This window comes from Aspergillus pseudotamarii (genome assembly GCF_009193445.1).
Source record: "Aspergillus pseudotamarii strain CBS 117625 unplaced genomic scaffold BDV38scaffold_57, whole genome shotgun sequence".
In the NCBI taxonomy this organism is placed as follows: Eukaryota; Fungi; Ascomycota; class Eurotiomycetes; order Eurotiales; family Aspergillaceae; genus Aspergillus; species Aspergillus pseudotamarii.
In genome coordinates, this window is record NW_022475071.1 from 168,856 (window position 1) to 186,877 (window position 18,022).

Consider the following 18,022-nt stretch of genomic DNA (forward strand, 5'->3'; position numbering starts at 1 on the left):
TTTTTTTTTTTTTTTTTTCCCTTTTCGCGGGGAGATCAGTTGGCTGCGATGAGGGGCAAGAGGGAGGATCATCCCACTCGTCTCCACGCCAGTCCTTTTTTGAATTCTGCACACCTTTCTTAAGGCCTGTCGGTCCTTCATCTGTCTCTTCTCCCTATATCCTCATTCCTTTTGGCTTGGCTAGAAAGGTCATCCCTCGTCATGCGCAACAACGTCTGCCACTTGCCTAACGGGCAGTTAATCTCAGTCTCGCCTGTGTTCGGGGGCTTCACCTTCAGGATCCACGATGCACACTTGGATCGCTCCTTACTCCCTCCTGGATGGACGATCGTTCTGTACACCAGACAGCATACCCAGGGAAAGGATAAATCTGATGGAGCGCCTGACCGAGCTCGTGAAGCCGGAGGAAAGGCTGACGACCAGTCGCACAGCTCTCGATTCACAGCACCGACCTTGCGCGACGATTGCCTGTACCTCTCAGCCATCGTCAGTCCTGCAAACAGCGAATATAAACCCGCTCTCTCTGCTTCTCGCCAGATCGCCATGATGCTCTGGGTTACACTCTGGTGGTACTTCCACGAGCCCGAACCCGACCTCCACCTTGAGACGGAGGCTTCGTCGCGCACACCCACGGCGGGTAGACCGAAGGGCGAATGGCGGGTCAATATCAAGCGCGAGGGCATCTTCAAGGGACGAAACGTGCTTCAGAAGCTGGAACGGATGGGGCTGGTTGCCACCGAGGATTCATCCGTGGGGCCGGATGCCTTCGATAACGAGTCATGGGAGTCGATGTTCGTGAGCCGACGCTCTTTCTGGCAGATCGATCCCCGCCTTTTCGTCTTCTCTTTGAGCCCTGTGAATACAGGGCAGAATGTACCCGGCTCGTCACATCATACCCGCCAGCTGTCGTCTCCAACCCGTGAGACGATGTACCTCGCTGATTCTGGCCCTCCCCCCAGCGACACTAGCCACTACGCACCCAACGAAGGGCCGTTTGCCTCTAGTGCCAATCTTCCAACTTACTACCCCCCGCCAGCTACTCAGTACACCTTCACAAATGGAGTCCGACACCCCATCAGGCCCAAGCCACCGCACCAGGGAGATGTATTCTACATTCGATACATTCCCAGCGTCGGGCAATATCTCTCATTCCGCGTCCCATATCTCCCTTCACAGAAGACTCAGGCTCCGGGAGGAGCACCGAGTAAAGCACACACCTCTTCAGCCTCAACCAGTGACCCAGTGGTCTCGAACACGCCCTCGGACCTCGACTACCTGCACAAGTGGATGAACGACCCAAGAGTCAGCGCAGCATGGGGAGAGGCCGGACCCATCTCCCACCAGGAGGAATTCCTCCGCAACAACCTGAAAAGCCGACATAGCTTCCCGGTTATCGGATGCTGGGACGGCAAACCCTTCGGATACTTCGAGATCTACTGGGTTAAAGAAGACCGGCTGGGACAACTCATCGGGGGCGCCGGCAATTACGATCGGGGAATTCACCTGCTAGTCGGAGAGCAGGAGTACCGCGGTGCGCACCGGGTGCAAATTTGGCTGAGCGCCTTGGTGCACTACTGCTGGCTCTCAGACCAACGCACTGAGACAGTCATGCTGGAACCTCGAGTGGACAACACAAAGTAAGTTATCCCTTTCATAACTCAGCGATATGCTCACAGAAATACTAACGAAAAACCAACAAAAAAAAAGGGTCCTCGAATACCTTCAAAAAGCAGGCTTCTACAAAGAAGGCGAAGTAAGCTTCCCACACAAACAGTCCAACCTGATGAAAATCAAACGCGACAGCTGGGAAGCCCCAGCCATATGAAAGGCACAAACGCAAGAAGCAAAGAATTATATGTAAAAGTGAAGAAAAATACCACAGTCATGAATTTTGGCGGTTAAATGAAAACATTAGCATCAATCAACCCCACCCATGATGTCTTTCATCTCTACAAAACCATGTCGAAGTAAAAAGAGATAAGACCAAAATCTAGAATCACCAATTGGTAAACCCAACCCCAAAGCGCAGAATGTGAACCCCGCTCCCCTTGTCCATATACATATTATTATATCGATCAACACATTGATCGTCCGCTAGGGGATTTCTTCGTGTGAGGTGCTTCTCAGCTCCGAGGGATCTACTAGATTCTAGACCGTGCGGTTCGCATTCCTTGACTAATCCGGTGCGCATACGCTGTTGCTGGAGCGTGGCGGTTGAAATTCCTGGCACGGTTTGTTTTTTGTTGATCATTGTCGATCCGGGGATCGACGCGCTGAGAGGGTTGCACTGTGTCGTGCATCTACAGTATAGCTTGGGTAATGCAAGGTGTGCAGGGATTAGTTGCTCGCTTAGAGAGTACTTCTGGGATACGAACAGGGCGACTCGGCTATCTATTTATAGAATGTGGTATAAGAGCATTTTATTATAGCATGAACTAGTCTGTAGGTGAGGGCATCATACATACATGAATAACAGATTTGTGTAGTGCGTGATAGCTAAGCAATCTGTACCAACGAAAGTGTCCCAGGAAATCAGTGTTATGAACGAGGGTTGGCATGAGCATAAATAGAAAAATATATTAAAAAAAAAATAACGCCAATGCAATGCAATAATAAACGAACGTAGACCTACCGGGGGTATTGCTGGACATCAGGGGGGGACACTTTTCTTGCAAGACATGAGAGGCAAATTATCATTCAAGGTAACAGCGGGGTGCTAGGATGGGAAGGGAAAGACGAGGATATCAATCAATAGCTAAGACCAGCTCAGCTGGGAGATAAGATGGTTAAACATGTGAGCGCATGCGCCCACCCATGTAAGAACCCGCGGCAGAGGCCAGGATTCGAGCGACGAATCCAGTGTGCCCGACATGTCCGTTCATCCGAACCTTCTTGGTAGGCTGCTGAATTTCTTCCAGCTTGGGGTTGGACGCCATCATGGAAGATACCGGAACGTATCCGCAGCTGATAGATGGGCTACGCGCTCCATCAACTACTCGGATATCAGCTTCCATGCTGGTGATCGAGCTAGATGTGTGCAGACTAGCTGGAGTGGCATTTCGGGAGCTTGGCGCAATGCTAGACGCGCGCGAGCTCAACGAAGGCACCGTATCCACTCGGGTCAATGACGGCACATCCTGGGCAGATGGAGGTGAGACAGAAGCACCACTGCGGGTCGACGGGCGCCTCCGCGGACGATAGGGCTTGTGGCGATCAGTGTCCGCCAGGGACGCTGGTGATGCGTTGGATGACATGGAAGACAGCGATGCAGACGATGCCGGGCTCGCGGGTAATCGCTGCCGGCGATGTACGGAGTCGGATCGACGAGCCTCGAGGCGAGCTTCCAGTTTCTGACGACGAAGACGACAAGCAAGGAGTTCAGCGGAGGCCTGAATACGGCGCCATTCGCGGGGCTGGCGCATCTCGGCTTCACGTTCTTGAACCTGGTAGCGGTAGCGAATGGGTGCCAAAAATGGTTCGAGGTGACAGAAGAGATCGTCTTCAGTAACGCGGGTATCCCAATCCAACAGGAACAGAAGCTGTCGCTCCATCAGGTTGACCTCTGGGAGGGAGAAGGCAAACCCGTCATAGCCCTTGACGGTAGTATACCGGGCCCAATGCTTGTTCTTCGGGCTAGAGTCATTTAGGTTCTTGGCTGCCAAGATGAGGGAAGCAAGAAAGATGCGATGCACAGTGCAGCGCATGCCCTTTGCGACAGGCGGGAGACGAGCACGCAAACGGGCCAGGTAGACCAGGGAGGTCATCAGGGTGGGAACCTGAACCTGAGAGCGGGTGACTAGTGAAGCAATAAACATTTCGACTGAGGGCAAAGGTGGAAGTTGAGTATCAACCGCATCCAAAGGAGGTGTACTAGGAGGTGTTGGTTGGCCATGAGCGCTGGCCGTGGTCACATGAGGTTCGCAACGGATGACCTGAGAGGCTTGCATCGCTAGATGCGCCACCATCTCACGAGAGACTGGTAGTCGGACAAACTCATGGAGAGCGATTCGATTGAGATGTTGGAAGTGGTTCATTTGATCAGGTTGGCTGACTTGCTCCATTGTGGTGGTGGTATAGAACGGGGGGTAGTTCATGGTGTGCATTTAGTAGAAGGAAAGAGGGAACAGAACAGAGCGAGAGCAACGGATAAAAAGAGGCAATGTTTGCCTTGTAGACAAAAATCTAAGGAATGTAAAACTAGATATATTTGGTAGAGTCGCGAAAATTCCTGCCAGCAGGAGTAAGAGGAATGTAGAGGTTGTCGTGTCAACCTGATGGATCACCTTCCGAAGTATGGAGCGGCGGCACTGGGGCACGGTGAGACAATATTGAACGGGAAAAAAAAATTAATTCAGTGATAATCAAATCGATCAATTTAATAGAGAGAATACGATAAGGAAAGACCTATGAAGAGACCGACCGATCGATATATAAAAAGAGAATGAGAGAAAGCTTGAAGTGTGTGAATGCCATGCTGAACAATGGTAGCGAGTGACTGACTGAATATAAGTATCTATCAGAAACTCAGAGTGAGGGCAAGACATCCCCTGCTAGTGGATAGTTAGTTTCAGTGGTTCAGTGGTTCAGAGGTGAAGGCTGGCAATGCTATGCAAGGACGGCGGTTGGACGCGCATCGTGCATACCGGCCATCCACTCCCCCATGATCTCATTTGGCGCGCAACCCCAGGGGGGTGGATGATTGGCAATAAGCTCTCCGTCAATCAGATCTCCGAACACGAGATATGATTCAATCAAGGGTTAGACCATTTTCTCGTCAAGTGGATGGCTCGCCACGAAGGCCTATTTCGGCGGTCGCGTTTTCTTTCCCCTACATCGTGGCGGGAGTTCGCACGATCCTATGGCGCGCTTCCTGTCAAAAATCATGCGATGGTATGTATGACAGGATAGCGTACGATTCCTGACAATTGACACCCGAGGGGTGCGTCATGCTCCCTATGCCGGAGAAGGAGTGACTAGTGATGATCCTGTCCTGGGGTTGGTGTTGATTGATGCCTGGAAAATGTACTGTTGGTCACAAGTTTACTACCCAAGTGGAGGTTTGGAGCCTGAGGTTGGGGGGTTTGGTTGGTTTGATTGTGTTTGGTTCCTGCAGGCAGTTAAGCGCCGGGGGGTGCAGACGCTGCAATCCCTCGACTTGAGATCTTAAGATGGATACTATCTTACCTGGGTCCCTGATCTACTAGTACGAGCTAGTTGCCTTTCTATATTTATACGGCGCCACTTCAATCGTTTAATCCCATTCGACTGTCTCATTAGACGCCGGGAATTTATATTTAGATGTTTTCGATCATGATTTCTAAATAAAACATATATACTCAACAAGCTAGACGCCTCATGCCCCACGGGAGCGAGCGGGTAGAAGAAGACAATCACAGATATTCACAATAAAACAGGCAACAGACAGCCTGTACCCCTCTCGCCAAAACACGGAATGATTCAGCCTCCTTCCTGAGGTATGTATATCCGGAACCTTTTACCCTCCATTCATCCCGCTATCCCTGACGGTCCCTGAAACACGGCGCCTAGCATCGCCTCAAACTATTTACAAAACCGTCATCAACCTAGTTGGCAGGATGGCGATTAGGCAACAGACACAGAGTAGGAAGAGGTGGTGAACTTGACGTCGCTTCCGCTGAAGGGCTCAGTACCCGCCTGCACATGGGTCAGGTATTGGCTGGAAGGCAAGCCCTGTTCCTCCTGCAGATACTTGAGGAAATCATTCAGGTCAGCCGAGAAGTCCTCGGTCGTGGATGAGGCGACGAAGCTGAACACTGTCATCTGGCCGTTGGGGCCACTGTACAAGGACCAGCTCTGTCCGCCCACGGTGGGGGTAGCAATAGTAGATCCGGTCGACGAGATAGGACCAGCACCACCCAAGGCTGCCAACCAGATCATGATCTCGTACTCCTCATCTCCATCTGCGCTGGACGAAGTGAAGAGGTCATATGCAACATCAGCAACAACGTCGGAGCCAGTGTTCCTAGGAAAGGTTAGTGCCCAACTAAACACATTTAGTTGATATAACGACATACTGCCACTTCCATGTGCTGGGGATGCTGCTTAGCTGGCTCAGCTGAGTGGCCTCGAAGGTGTAGGCAGCATTGGCGAAGCTCTTGACCTGGCCGGCTCCACCGGTCCAGCTCCAGCTGGTGTGCCAGGCAATGGTGTTTCCGTTATCCGAATCGAGGCCGGTGCATTGGCTACCACTGTCTGCATTGCCCTCGCCCCAGAGATTGTTGTACAAAGTGAACTTGTCGGTAGTGGTGGTGTCCCATTGGCCACACATATCCGCCCGGCGGTTGAGGGCGGCAGCTGAGGCGAGAGAGCTGAGAACAAGAGGAGCGAGGAACTTCATTTTGAATATATCAAGTGATGGCTAAGACTTAATGTCTAGGTTTTTAGTTCGTCGTTGGATAGATATCTTTGGCTGGCGATCCGGAGCTGGAAGCCGGTATATATACCTGCTCTTTTGGTGGCACTTTGACCCTCACATCGGATACGTCCTCAGCTAGAAACACACTGAACCGTGGTTTAATCTCCGGTTAATTCGGCATGTTGGGATTAGAGGATTGAGACCCCGTGCCAGAGCGGACGAGCGCTGAATGGTGGCCTAAATCAAGCGTTGAATGCGATGCGCCGGTGTTTGAAGTACCCGGCGGACCCGCTGAAGCGTGGAGCCATGGAGTTAAAGTTCTTCATCCTGAGACAGTCAACTCCATCAATTATCGGAAAGGAAATTAATTATCCGGTGAGCCACTATACGGGTGAACATCGGAGAGACAGGATGGATGACATTTGTCAATTTTTAATGAAGAAGACTGCACAATGACGATCTACATGCCAGCCGGACGGAGACAGCTCCGTCTTGAAAGTGATTTTGCAGGAACTATGCGTCAGATATAGCCTAATATAAGAAATCTGGCCAACAGAGAGATTTCTCGAGAGTGACCTTGCTGAGTCGGCATTCGTAAATGTGATACCGGTAGTCATGGATGGTCAGGGGATACTACGGAGTAGTTTTGCAAGAAATAGAGTAGAAGAATGGACGGAGCCTTTCCAGCAAAAGAATCCCCACAAGGCTAAGACGCCCAATCGGGGTTGCGCTAAACCCTTTCGGTGCCGTGCTCCGCGGCCACCGACGTTTGTTATTGTCGTTCCTGATCCATCTGACTTCTCCGATTCAACTTACATTCCTTCTATCTCCTGTTGCCGAACTAATTCCTCTGAAACCCCGTTTGATCCAATTCGTTACTCATGCGTACCCTCACTCTCTTGGCCACCTTACTGGCCGTTCTGGCCGGCCTGTACAATTACTTCAACGCGCGTCTCGAGCAGTTTTACATCTTTGAACCCGGCCAGTTGCATGACCTCTCTCAGCGTGCAATTGCTGCACATGGAAACGATACTCGCGCCGTTGTAAATTACATTGTCTCGGAGCTAGATGAGAAGGTCCCCGGAAACCACCTGAACAAGGACGAGGAATGGGTGTTCAACAACGCCGGTGGTGCCATGGGTGCCATGTATATTATTCATGCTAGTAAGCGGAATCTATCTCCTTTCTCCGTCCTCCGACTCCTACAAATTGCTAACATTCAACCAGGTATCACGGAGTACTTGATTATTTTTGGTGCGGCTCTCGAACTCTTTCCTCTCCACATCTCCCCCTTTTTTGAGACCCATTTCCAACGGCGCGCCCATACTATGCCCCTCTTGCTAACCATGTCGGAATTCAGGAACCGCAATCGGCACCGAAGGTCACACTGGCCGTCACACTGCGGATGATTACTTCAATATCCTTCAGGGTACCCAGCTTGCCTATGTCCCTGGATCCTACGAGCCTGAGGTCTACCCTCAGGGCAGCGTGCACCACCTCAAACGTGGCGAGGTGAAGCAATACAAGATGGATGAGTCCTGCTTCGCGTTGGAATATGCCCGTGGCTGGATCCCTCCCATGCTCTTCTTCGGATATGCCGATACTTTCTCCAGCACTCTGGATTTCCCTACCCTGTGGGCTACTTCTAGAATCACGGGCCGGGAGATGATCGCCAACTTGTTCAAGGGGAAGCTGTAAAAGTCCTCTTCAGGTTTCTTGTACTCTCTTACAACAACCTTAATATCTAGATGTGATTGGGTCATGATTATGTATATTATAGGTATAGCGATACCAAGATTTTTAATTAGAATCCAACCGTGATTACATTTTTCCGTGCAATGGAACCTTTCTTGTTCTGCTTATTTTTGTTTGCTACAAATTGAATTTTTTTTTTCTTCTCCGCAATGCAAACAAAGCAAACTCACAAGCCTATCATGGTTATCGATTATCACTGATTTTCTTCCCCTCCAAACCAAAGCCAATTTGAATTCATTCTCAAAAATTAATTCAAAATGGCGCCCTCACCCTGTTTCCACTGCCAAAACAACCGGGCAGTAATAGTCCGGCCAAAGAACCGCGAAAAGCTCTGCCGAACCTGTTTCCTCCATGTTTTCGAAACCGAAGTCCACGAAACAATCACCAGCACCTCCCTCTTCTACCCTGGGGAACGGGTCGCCATCGGTGCCAGCGGTGGAAAAGACAGCACTGTCCTTGCCTCCGTCCTGAAGACTCTAAACGAGCGCTACGGCTATGGCCTTGATCTCTGCCTTCTCTCTATCGACGAGGGAATCAAAGGTTATCGCGACGACAGTCTAGAGACAGTCAAACGCAACGCAGAGCAATATGACATGCCACTGGAGATTGTCGGCTACGACGAGTTATACGGGTGGACGATGGACCAGGTCGTGGCGCAGGTGGGCAAGAAAGGCAACTGCACATACTGCGGGGTGTTCCGACGCCAGGCGCTAGACCGCGGTGCGGCGCGATTGGGCATCAAGCATGTTGTTACGGGGCATAATGCGGATGATGTTGCGGAGACGGTTATGATGAATCTGCTGCGGGGTGATTTGCCGCGCTTGTCGAGGGGTACGAGTATCGTTACGGATTCGGCTGCGTCGGATATCAAGCGCAGTAAGCCTTTGAAGTATGCGTATGAGAAGGAGATCGTGCTCTATGCCCACCATAAACAACTGGATTACTTCAGTACCGAGTGTATCTACTCTCCCGAGGCGTTTCGAGGTAGTGCGCGGACGCTGATTAAGGATTTGGAGAAGATTCGGCCCAGCTCGATCTTGGATATTGTTAAGAGTGGGGAGGACATGGCGGAGCTTGTCCCTGCGGAGGTTAAGGGTAAAACCTGTGCTAGATCTGCGGATGATGAATCGGCTGGTGGATGTGGAAGCCAGAATGGCCGGACGCGTGGTGGCGAAATGGCGGAGATGGAAAAGAAGTTGGCTGATGATGAAGCGGCGGAGTCGAGAGAGGTTGAGATCAAACTGCCAGCACAGAGTGTTCTACTCCCTCGTAAGAAGCAGAATAAGGGGACTAAGGGTTCAACACAGAAGACTATCAAGACACAAACGATGGGCACATGCGAGCGGTGCGGATATATATCGAGTCAGAAGATTTGCAAGGCATGCAACCTGCTCGAAGGACTGAATAAGAACCGGCCCAAGACGGCGATCGAAGTGGGCGTGGGGTTAGAAGATGAAGAGAGCAGCAGCACACTCATGCGACAGATGGAACGGGTCCAACTGGGTGGCTGATACAGTCAACCTGATATCAACCAGTTCTTTCCGTCGTAGATCCCCTGATCGCTACATCCAGACACATGTACAGCCTACAGCTGTCCCCACTGGCCGACAACTATCGTCCACACATAAGGCCCGTCATCCAGTGTGGAGAATACCCTCCGCGACACCGCACGGCCCGCTATATATACATGGTGCAAAACCAAAGACATCACGAAGACAGACGCACAATCAATGAACGGACTTCACATGAATTATATAGTCAGTCAGTCAGATACCATAGAATAATATACAATCTATAAATGACACAGTCACACAATCATACAAGACACCCAAACTCCACATATATATAAGCCCACAAGTCTACCACATGACTTTTCCTTTTCCCACCATATCCCCCATCCACCCCGTGTAACCAGTATACCTCTAAACCGATTCACTCCTCCTTCCGATCTTTAACCTCAATAGGCAAATTCAACCCAACTCGTCTAGCCGTAAGTCTAATCTTCTCTTGCTCATCCATCGTCATGCCCGGGTTATATCGTTCAACAAGCGCAAGATATTGGCGCTGCGCGCGCGCATATTGCACCACCTGCTCCGCCTCCTGGATATGAGCATGTAGCGTTCCTTCATCCGCCGATTTAATCTGGTCGCGGTAGAGCTCGCGGATGCGGTTGTGGAGAGGCGTTGGGTTTGAGAGGCTGCGGCGTGGAAGTTCGCGGAGGAGGGCGCGGTAGGTTGATCTTGCCTGTGCTTGGAGGGACATTTTGTGATTTCTTCGGTTTGGTCAAGGGGCGTCACGTTTGGTTTTTGGTTCTTTGTCTTTGTTTGTATTGGACGATTTGAAGGTGTTGTTGAGGAACTTATTTGGTTGGTGATTTTGGTGGATCCTCTGGTGATGGTTGTTTTACTTCAGTCTACTATCGGTACGTGATCACGTGATATTACCGGAGCAAGTCATGTGGATGGAGATAGAGCTATGTTCGGTGTAGCAGTAATATAATAATATATTTAGACATGTCAATATGTATGTATGTACATCATAGACCAGACGATCGTCATCATTCATCAGGCATCTCGTCAGTACAAGTGTATGACTGGGTCATGGAATCGTTACCCTCATAGACAGGGATGACAACAGAAATATGAGACAAGGGAAATGTTCCATCACGCGCGCCTTTACGACCGTAACCAGCCGAACTTTTTGCGTCCCGTCTCGCCGCCAGCGGAGGGCTCGACCTGGGAACTGCGTGCATACAAATCCTAAGGAGGTCAGCAAATTGAAGAGGTGCAATGCGGAAAGGGGATAAAAACTAACCTCATCGGCACCAGATAACTTGATATCGAGTATCAGCCGGGCAGCATCCTCATACCTCTGCAGATGGGGATAAGGCGTCTTCTGACTGCGCTGAATACCCAATACAACCTCCCCCATCACCTCAAATTTCCGCCAGTTGATCCTAGACTTGTTGTCTCCTACAAATGTTCTGTTCCCCTCTTCAGCGGAGACCAGATCTCGCCGGTGCAGTGGTAGGAATGGGATCCTTTCTGAGAAGGTATTGTCCCATGCTAGGCGATATGCAAAGTGGCTCTTTTGTGTTCCCATGAGGATAACCAGCCTCATGAAATCTTTTTGCGTTTGGATAGGCACAGAATCGCGCGTTTGCGACAATCGATGCACTGGTGTTCCATTGATTCCGGCGATTACTGCACCGAGCGAGTTATAGTTATTTAATCGACGCAGTTTCTAGTCGAGGGTTAGTGTAAGAAGAAAATGGAAGTGATACAGGAACTCACTTGTGCAACGTTCATGAACTTCTCTAATGCCTTCGCTCGGTGCTTGGGCTTGTCTCGGAAGAGGATAACACTAGCAACGAAAAATGCCAGATGATTGAACTGTTTGATCATCCGATTGACATGTTTTAAACTCTTTATCTTGTCTTTATCCGGCCCAGAGATACTGACATGTCGCACAAGATCCCGTGGCCGGAACGAGTTGAACATGATCCAGTCAATCCGGGTTAATTCGCGCGCGAAATCTTCATCAGGAATCTCAATGAACTGCCGCCATTGCATTTTTGACAATGATATTCGAGGGGTAAGTTCTAGATTTTGAGATTCTTTCTGCGCAGCCTCCATGCTCAAAAACGTGAACGACTGGCTCGACACGGTGCCGGGCTTCTCGAAAGTAGCCGAGTTCGACAGCTTCGGAGACGGGTCAGATGCTCCTTCACTAAGATCTAACGCGCTCATGTTGTATATAGGGTCTTCTTCCTCTTCGTTCTCCTCGCCTTCGTCGATTGTCGATCCGCCAAGGAATAAGGATGGTGAGCTCCGACCGGAGTTGTTGAGGAAGGTCTCGTGCCCATCAAATTCATCGACGTCGCCATCTCTGAATGGCCAGCCTACATCATCATCTTCTGCATTATTCTCGAGATAGGATCCAACCTCCTTTGCGGCAAACATGTAAAAGTGGCTCTTTTCCAGAGTAGACACAAAATCCGTGATCCGCTTGCGGGTCTTGGGGTAGGCTAGGTCGCCTGGATACTCCGATACCCAGGTGGACATAATATTGAGTAACCTCAACTGGTCCGCAATGCGAGTCAGTTGATCGGTAAAGTTCTTCTCGTTCCGTTCAAATCGGTTGATAAGTGCATTTAACAAGGTGGACGGGGCAGCAAACTTGCGGTAAAGGCAGAGGAATATAGACGCGAATTTGGAGTCCTGCTTCGACATTGGTTGTGCAACAAGGCGATCAACGAGTTCATCAAACGTGAATCCGGCATCGTTCGAAGATCCATTGGAAGATCCTTCGCTCGACGCCTTTTCTTTGCTTTCCGGACTCGACGGAGCGCTAGCTGGCCCTTCGATTCCGTTGTCCATATCTAGAAAGCTATTGAAGGCATCTGAGCCACCGCTATTTCGCCAGGCGGCATGAAGCCGTTGCTGTCGACTGTCATCCTTTCCCGGTGACTCCTCTGCCGTTGATGTTTTGTGTGGATTCAATCGAGTCCCTGAAGGAGGAGTGTGCGGCCGCACCGGATACGTATTGCTCCGGGAGAATCGTAAGACTTGCGCATTGGACGCCAGGTTTGAAAAATTCGAGGGGTCGGTGGGTTGGCGGTCTTCACCATACCCATCGACTCCCGGATCAAAGGTACTAGTGATGGGGCCGCCCGCGGCTCCAGTTAATGCAGCCGTGGGGTTCTCAGAGTTGGCACGGCTGTGATGCCAGTCCTGCGTGGAGGGTTTTTTGAATGAGTACGAGGAATCAATGGAGTCTAAAAGACTGTTAGTATCCAGTCTGCTTTGAACCAGCGAGTAGTAGGCAGCGAAAAGCGAATTGCACGCCGCGACGCCTACACCCTGAAGATCGGCGGTCGACTAGGGAGGACGCGAACGCTAGTCTCAGGCCGCGCCACGGGACTAGCGAGAACGTGGCGGACCACTCAAAGGATTGGCCAAGAAATATGAGAAAGGGATTCAGAAAACAATGGTACAGTCCAGAAGTTTCTTTCTGCTCTCATTCTCTCCTCTCCTCTATGAGGGGTACGTGAAATAAAGGGTGCTGCAGTATTGGTGGAATGGCGTTGTTGGCAGGGCTTACCATATTTACTGTTAATAACTTCACGCAGAACCATTGAGATACACATCTTTTGCGACCGCGGCGATTCCGGGGATGTCTTGTGCATCTGGTAGTTCTTCAACGCAGGCTCGAGTGGTCCATCTGGTGCCTGAATGTCGCATTTGCTGGCGACCAATACCGATGGGAATGCAAATGCTGCTAAGGTGTCTATAAAGGAAATCAGTAAATGCGCCGGCGAAGCACAATAAAATAGCAGACATTACTAGGGATAGTAAAGAGGAGCCACATACCTAACAACCTTGTAAGTTCAGGGAGACCCACAGAACGTGTCACATCATGGACAACAAGAGCACCGTCTACTGACGGGGATTCGTTTCCAACTCGTGGCCATTCTAAGAAGCCATCATTCCCGATTGTTATCTCCGTCGTGTTCATCTCTAGCAGGCGGACGAGATACACAGTCCCGTCTAACGACATCTTCTTCGTAGTCGCTCGTGACGAAAGTGGCTGTTTCATATCCAAGGCACTCTGAATAAACGTTGTTTTACCTACTTGGTCTTGGCCAACGACAGCAATGGTGACGAGTGGAAAGTTTGGCTTCGACGATGTCTGTATAGTGCATCATAGTTAGAACGATGCGCTTTTCCAGATCTTGCAACACAGATAGTTTTAGTAATACCTCATCGCCAGCACGGGTATATGGAACCCCATTCTTCCCGGAGGATGTCATGATTTCCTCTTCTTCTATAACAGACGGCTCAATCTTCTTCCCGGTCTCTGTCGCCATTCTAGAAGAATCAAGTTTATGCAGGTTACCGGCAGGGGCAGAAATTGTTCGACCTGGAAGACCCGGTCTTTGCGGAACGAACATGGCTTGGGCTTTGTCGCTAGATGACCGCTCTCGTCGTGGTGTCTGGGAGGTCATAATGGGTGATGCTCGCGCGAACCCAGCGCGGCGGCGTTAGGGAATATCCGATACAGCAAACAAGGTCCGACAGCGCAAGGTCCAACTGCTGCTACGTGAGTAAGTGAAGCAGGCACGGCAGCTCATCCATTGTCGCTCGCAACCCAGACTGAGAGTTATCGGAGTATTTGCAATCGAAGGGATTGTTCAGAGCGATACCAAGGACGGTCGGCAATTTGATCCTTTGACTTCTTCTAACACGGGTGTCAATTCCTTTCGCTTTCCTCCTCTCTCTCTGCACTTTTTTTCCTTTTTTTTTTCTTTTTTTAAATTCTGTGATGCTTCAGAAGCCGAACACCGGAGAGGGAAACTAGACGCAAACAAATCCAAAATTAGCAATGAAAAATCCAGTATCCGTAGATAAGAGTTGGACAGAATCTCACAAGAGAATACTCGTGACGTTGAGAACAAATACTTTTTATGCTGGGTAGGAGCTTCAGTGGTCGTAAGATCAGCCGAAGGCGAGTTTGCGCGCAACAGACGGAGCGATGTCACTGGCCCGACAGAGCCCCAGAAAACGATGGAGAAGCTGGTCGGAAGAAAGCTGGACAGTTATTATAATTAGAAACACACGCACGTACGCACGAGTGCCCTGGGGGCGAATCAATCAGATGGAGAGAGAAAAACAAAGAAGACACATCGATGTCAACCTGCCAGGGAAATACCTTGTACAGGAAAAGAATAGTTTAACTTCTGCGTCCTTCAAAGGCGTTGTGCGCCCGTCCCGGCTGGGATCTTCACACCGCGTGGGAAGCCGACGGGACCCTTCAAAAAGTTCGTCTTCTAGGGAGGAACATAGTCTTTGACCTGGTTTTTTTTTTTTACTAAATTTCATTTCTATGTAAGGGAGGAGCGAAATCAAGAATAAATAGTAAAACTACAGTCAGCTTGAAACTTAATGAAGAAAGGACTGGTTCAAATAAAACATAAACAAAATACAAATAATGAGAAACTCAAGTGACTACTCCGTAAATGACTCGAGAGCAAAAAGAGCTTCGGAGGCCACCGGGAATCATTAATGGCCATGTGTGATACAAACAATGAGACGGTAGCTTTACAACCTCTCCGAATCAGAATAGGAGAATGGGGATCAGACATCTCATTGCTGCAAAACACATCCCCCCTCTTAAGGTGTGATCATTCCCATGGACTTTACATCGCCGATACTAGTAGACACATGCTATGCCATCCATATAGTAAGAAATACAGATATCAACAACCTAGGTGTTGCTAATAGCCTAATATGGGTAGTAAGTATCTTATACCTAGGCATATATATTAAGACAACACATGATCTCCAGTAGGAAAGTCCGTATCGAACCCTACTCCGTACTACCTACTATGATCATCACCTCTTAACAATGTCTTTTTCACCTACGGAGTACGACTCTAGTTCTCCATGGGATGCTCACGTGGCAACTAGACCTACCCAATAAACCATCTCTCAAATCCTACTATTTTTTTTAATATAAAAATCCAAGGGCTCGCTTACCATTCGGGTCCCTAGGATAGGTGTATCGATTTGTGGTCAAGGATACGCTAAGACCATAGTTCGGGACGGTTTCACCTCGTCAAATGAAGGCCGCGTTGCACGACCTTCCCCACGAGTAGACGGGGGCTTGGATCCAGACCAATAATGAACGGACTACGTACTCGATGCCAATCCTAGAGTCACATCAATTCATGTTCTCTAGAGGGTCTGTGTCCCTTTCCAAGGTTGGATCAATGAAAGCTGATTGATTCGGTACTCACTGATTCATTAGTTCTCGGGCACTTATTTAATGACATCCCGAAGCTCCATACGGAGTAGACCGCACAGGTAGGTGTTTTCCCCTATCACCAACACCCAAGCACTAAAGGAAGTACCTACCTATCTGTCACACATATCACAAAACTTTGGTTCAGCTCCACGGCGTTAACCTAGTTCTTGTCAACACCAGTGGCTTTGTGTGGTCCAGCCTCAAGCGGATCTGTCAATTAAAACTGCATTAGTCTCCATCAGACAGCCAGTCAAACGAAGTTCATTTATTTTTTATGGGGAACATCGTGCTTGCTGACATTGTTGGTTTCTGCCAAAGATGGCCCGAGTGTCAACATGAAGTCCTCGAACGGAGTACGTCCCTCCGCTATGGCTATGCAGGGCAGACCACGGTCATTTTTATTATTGCAGCCTTCCCAGGGTAGTAGTGTTTTAAGCTTATATGCCCAAGTCAAAAATTCCCGTCTAGTCACCTAGCAGCGGAACGGAGAGCGAGTTAAACATAGTCAGATCAGCTAATATGCATATCTCTAGAACCTTATAACCTCATTCTTGATTACTCTGATTTGTTTGATTTATTCTTCGTGTGTTTTAAAGGAGTACTATACGTCAATCAAAATTACCACGTATATACTCGGTCCTCTGCTGAGGAACTTTCCGAGGTGAACGGTTGTTTTATTGCCCGATATTTTTTTATACAAACATGTTCAGCCTCGGCACAGTTATTTGAGGTCGAGGATGTCTGGCAAACACATGACTCTAAACCCCCTTTCTATGCACACGAGATGCTACCCAGGCAGAAGAGAAAAGAGGAAACGAAATAAGTATACATTATGCAGATTCCCGAGGGAAACGCTCTCCATTGACCAAGGCTACGAATCGCATGTAGCCTTCGGCATTTTTCCCGACCTCCGAGCCTTCCTCGCACATCTCCCTTAGTTTCCTGACTTTCCCCAAACCTCTGTTGAAGCCCTTCTCACGAGTCCAAGGTCCTCGGCTGCGAGGGGCTCCTTTTCCCCGTCCAAAGGGTCGTCGGCCCCCATGAGCTTGAGTCTCAACCCATTCCTCCTCAAGGGTAGCCTTATAGATATCTCGTAACTGGTCACATAGTGCTGGATAACGATCGAACAGCTCCTTAAGCTGGGGTGAGGACCCTAAAGCACGGGGGTCGGTATCGTTCTGTGACTCATGCGTATTTTCACCAGTATGCCCATTGACTTCTTGTGGCTGGTGACGGGTACCATTGACTTCTTCAGATGTCTCTGGCGATGGTGCTTTGGGCGCACAATAGATCTTGTGAGACTGGGTGCAGGCGAGCGAGCAGCTGGGAGATGCACATTAGTGATTTTGCTTTTCTTATATGTCGTATTTGCATCTGTGGATCCATTCACAGCTTGATGCTTTTCTTTTTAATAAATCATAAAACTTACCTCATAAGCCCACATGTCGGACATCGGTATTTGGAGGGTTCCGAGGCGCAAACCTCGCATGTATTAGGCATTTTCTTAGGGCAGCCTTAGAGCTTTCGCAGCTGCGCAGCATTCAGTCAGACCCCCTCAAGCATGGTTGAGCATCCAACCACAATGGGCTTATTAAAATCGCCTTAATGTTCAAGCTTGTCGATCTTAAAACACTTGGGATGGGTTGGAAGCGGTCGAAAATGTCAATCAAGAACAAAAGAGCTCTGAAATAGATGAGTCAGCATAAGACCATGCCTGAAAAGTACTAGTGTATCTATCTGCTGCTGTTGCATGGGGACTATTCTACATACTTCAAATGATCAACAGTCTTCATATCGATTGATTGCCGACATTCAACCGCTTTGCTAAACTTCTCAGTATCGGCTCGGCATATAATTTTCGAAGTTCCCCTGTGCACGCAAAATGGCATAGACCTTTAGCAAGCTAACAGCTTAGGCAACAAACAACGTTGTTCATCGAGACACTAAAGCTCTTGTCCAAAGCTTCCTGGTTCCTGGAGGATATAATCTTTTAAAGGTATTATAAGGATCGTACTTCTGCTCAATGGTCAAGCACTCTGAGGTCGCCGTAAACATATCTGCTGGTCT

At 49.3% G+C, this 18,022-nt stretch overlaps 7 protein-coding genes across 7 annotated transcripts; 3 read left to right on the forward strand and 4 right to left on the reverse strand.

Moving 5' to 3' along the window:
- Positions 1 to 201: 201 nt before the first annotated feature.
- Positions 202 to 3,647, forward strand: BDV38DRAFT_273806 (GNAT family N-acetyltransferase; the record flags this gene model as incomplete). Its single annotated transcript, XM_032057735.1, has 2 exons — positions 202 to 1,637; positions 3,371 to 3,647. 2 exons carry the CDS (start codon positions 202 to 204, stop codon positions 3,645 to 3,647), a joined length of 1,713 nt encoding a protein of 570 aa, XP_031910208.1.
- A 1,451-nt stretch (positions 3,648 to 5,098) lies between these two features.
- On the reverse strand, positions 5,099 to 6,566 carry xgeA (putative endoglucanase). The gene is made up of 2 exons (XM_032051901.1): positions 6,054 to 6,566; positions 5,099 to 6,001 (listed from the first exon to the last, which is right to left on the reverse strand). The coding sequence occupies exons 1-2, from the start codon at positions 6,374 to 6,376 to the stop codon at positions 5,602 to 5,604; spliced, it is 723 nt and encodes a 240-aa protein (XP_031910209.1). The 5' UTR covers positions 6,377 to 6,566; the 3' UTR covers positions 5,099 to 5,601.
- A 637-nt stretch (positions 6,567 to 7,203) lies between these two features.
- Positions 7,204 to 8,264, forward strand: erg2 (C-8 sterol isomerase ERG2). The gene is made up of 3 exons (XM_032055510.1): positions 7,204 to 7,558; positions 7,622 to 7,648; positions 7,755 to 8,264. The coding sequence occupies exons 1-3, from the start codon at positions 7,276 to 7,278 to the stop codon at positions 8,090 to 8,092; spliced, it is 648 nt and encodes a 215-aa protein (XP_031910210.1). The 5' UTR covers positions 7,204 to 7,275; the 3' UTR covers positions 8,093 to 8,264.
- Positions 8,265 to 8,293: 29 nt separating this feature from the next.
- On the forward strand, positions 8,294 to 9,957 carry BDV38DRAFT_256299 (putative PP-loop ATPase superfamily protein). The gene has a single exon (XM_032055511.1). The coding sequence runs from the start codon at positions 8,407 to 8,409 to the stop codon at positions 9,658 to 9,660; it is 1,254 nt and encodes a 417-aa protein (XP_031910211.1). The 5' UTR covers positions 8,294 to 8,406; the 3' UTR covers positions 9,661 to 9,957.
- Positions 9,958 to 10,081: 124 nt separating this feature from the next.
- On the reverse strand, positions 10,082 to 10,411 carry BDV38DRAFT_286178 (LYR motif-containing protein; the record flags this gene model as incomplete). Its single annotated transcript, XM_032060619.1, has 1 exon — positions 10,082 to 10,411. The coding sequence occupies one exon, from the start codon at positions 10,409 to 10,411 to the stop codon at positions 10,082 to 10,084; it is 330 nt and encodes a 109-aa protein (XP_031910212.1).
- Positions 10,412 to 10,634: 223 nt separating this feature from the next.
- Positions 10,635 to 14,249, reverse strand: BDV38DRAFT_167544 (putative Ras guanyl-nucleotide exchange factor RasGEF). The gene is made up of 6 exons (XM_032051902.1): positions 13,911 to 14,249; positions 13,522 to 13,840; positions 13,253 to 13,438; positions 11,443 to 12,926; positions 10,964 to 11,392; positions 10,635 to 10,908 (listed from the first exon to the last, which is right to left on the reverse strand). The coding sequence occupies exons 1-6, from the start codon at positions 14,154 to 14,156 to the stop codon at positions 10,825 to 10,827; spliced, it is 2,748 nt and encodes a 915-aa protein (XP_031910213.1). The 5' UTR covers positions 14,157 to 14,249; the 3' UTR covers positions 10,635 to 10,824.
- A 2,536-nt stretch (positions 14,250 to 16,785) lies between these two features.
- On the reverse strand, positions 16,786 to 17,455 carry BDV38DRAFT_273812 (zinc finger HIT domain-containing protein; the record flags this gene model as incomplete). The annotated part of the gene is made up of 2 exons (XM_032057736.1): positions 16,786 to 17,278; positions 17,385 to 17,455. 2 exons carry the CDS (start codon positions 17,453 to 17,455, stop codon positions 16,786 to 16,788), a joined length of 564 nt encoding a protein of 187 aa, XP_031910214.1.
- Positions 17,456 to 18,022: the final 567 nt, after the last annotated feature.

Excerpts from the sequence above, each read along its gene's own strand:
- erg2 (XM_032055510.1), top strand. The coding sequence starts at position 7,276 with ATGCGTACCCTCACTCTCTTGGCCACCTTACTGGCCGTTCTGGCCGGC. Across the intron at positions 7,559-7,621 it reads CATGTATATTATTCATGCTA|GTATCACGGAGTACTTGATT; the intron begins GTAAGCGGAATC and ends ACATTCAACCAG. Across the intron at positions 7,649-7,754 it reads GGAGTACTTGATTATTTTTG|GAACCGCAATCGGCACCGAA; the intron begins GTGCGGCTCTCG and ends GTCGGAATTCAG.
- BDV38DRAFT_256299 (XM_032055511.1), top strand. The coding sequence starts at position 8,407 with ATGGCGCCCTCACCCTGTTTCCACTGCCAAAACAACCGGGCAGTAATA.
- xgeA (XM_032051901.1), bottom strand. The coding sequence starts at position 6,376 with ATGAAGTTCCTCGCTCCTCTTGTTCTCAGCTCTCTCGCCTCAGCTGCC. Across the intron at positions 6,002-6,053 it reads CCCAGCACATGGAAGTGGCA|GAACACTGGCTCCGACGTTG; the intron begins GTATGTCGTTAT and ends AACCTTTCCTAG.
- BDV38DRAFT_167544 (XM_032051902.1), bottom strand. The coding sequence starts at position 14,156 with ATGACCTCCCAGACACCACGACGAGAGCGGTCATCTAGCGACAAAGCC. Across the intron at positions 13,841-13,910 it reads ATACCCGTGCTGGCGATGAG|ACATCGTCGAAGCCAAACTT; the intron begins GTATTACTAAAA and ends TGCACTATACAG. Across the intron at positions 13,439-13,521 it reads TGAACTTACAAGGTTGTTAG|ACACCTTAGCAGCATTTGCA; the intron begins GTATGTGGCTCC and ends TTTCCTTTATAG.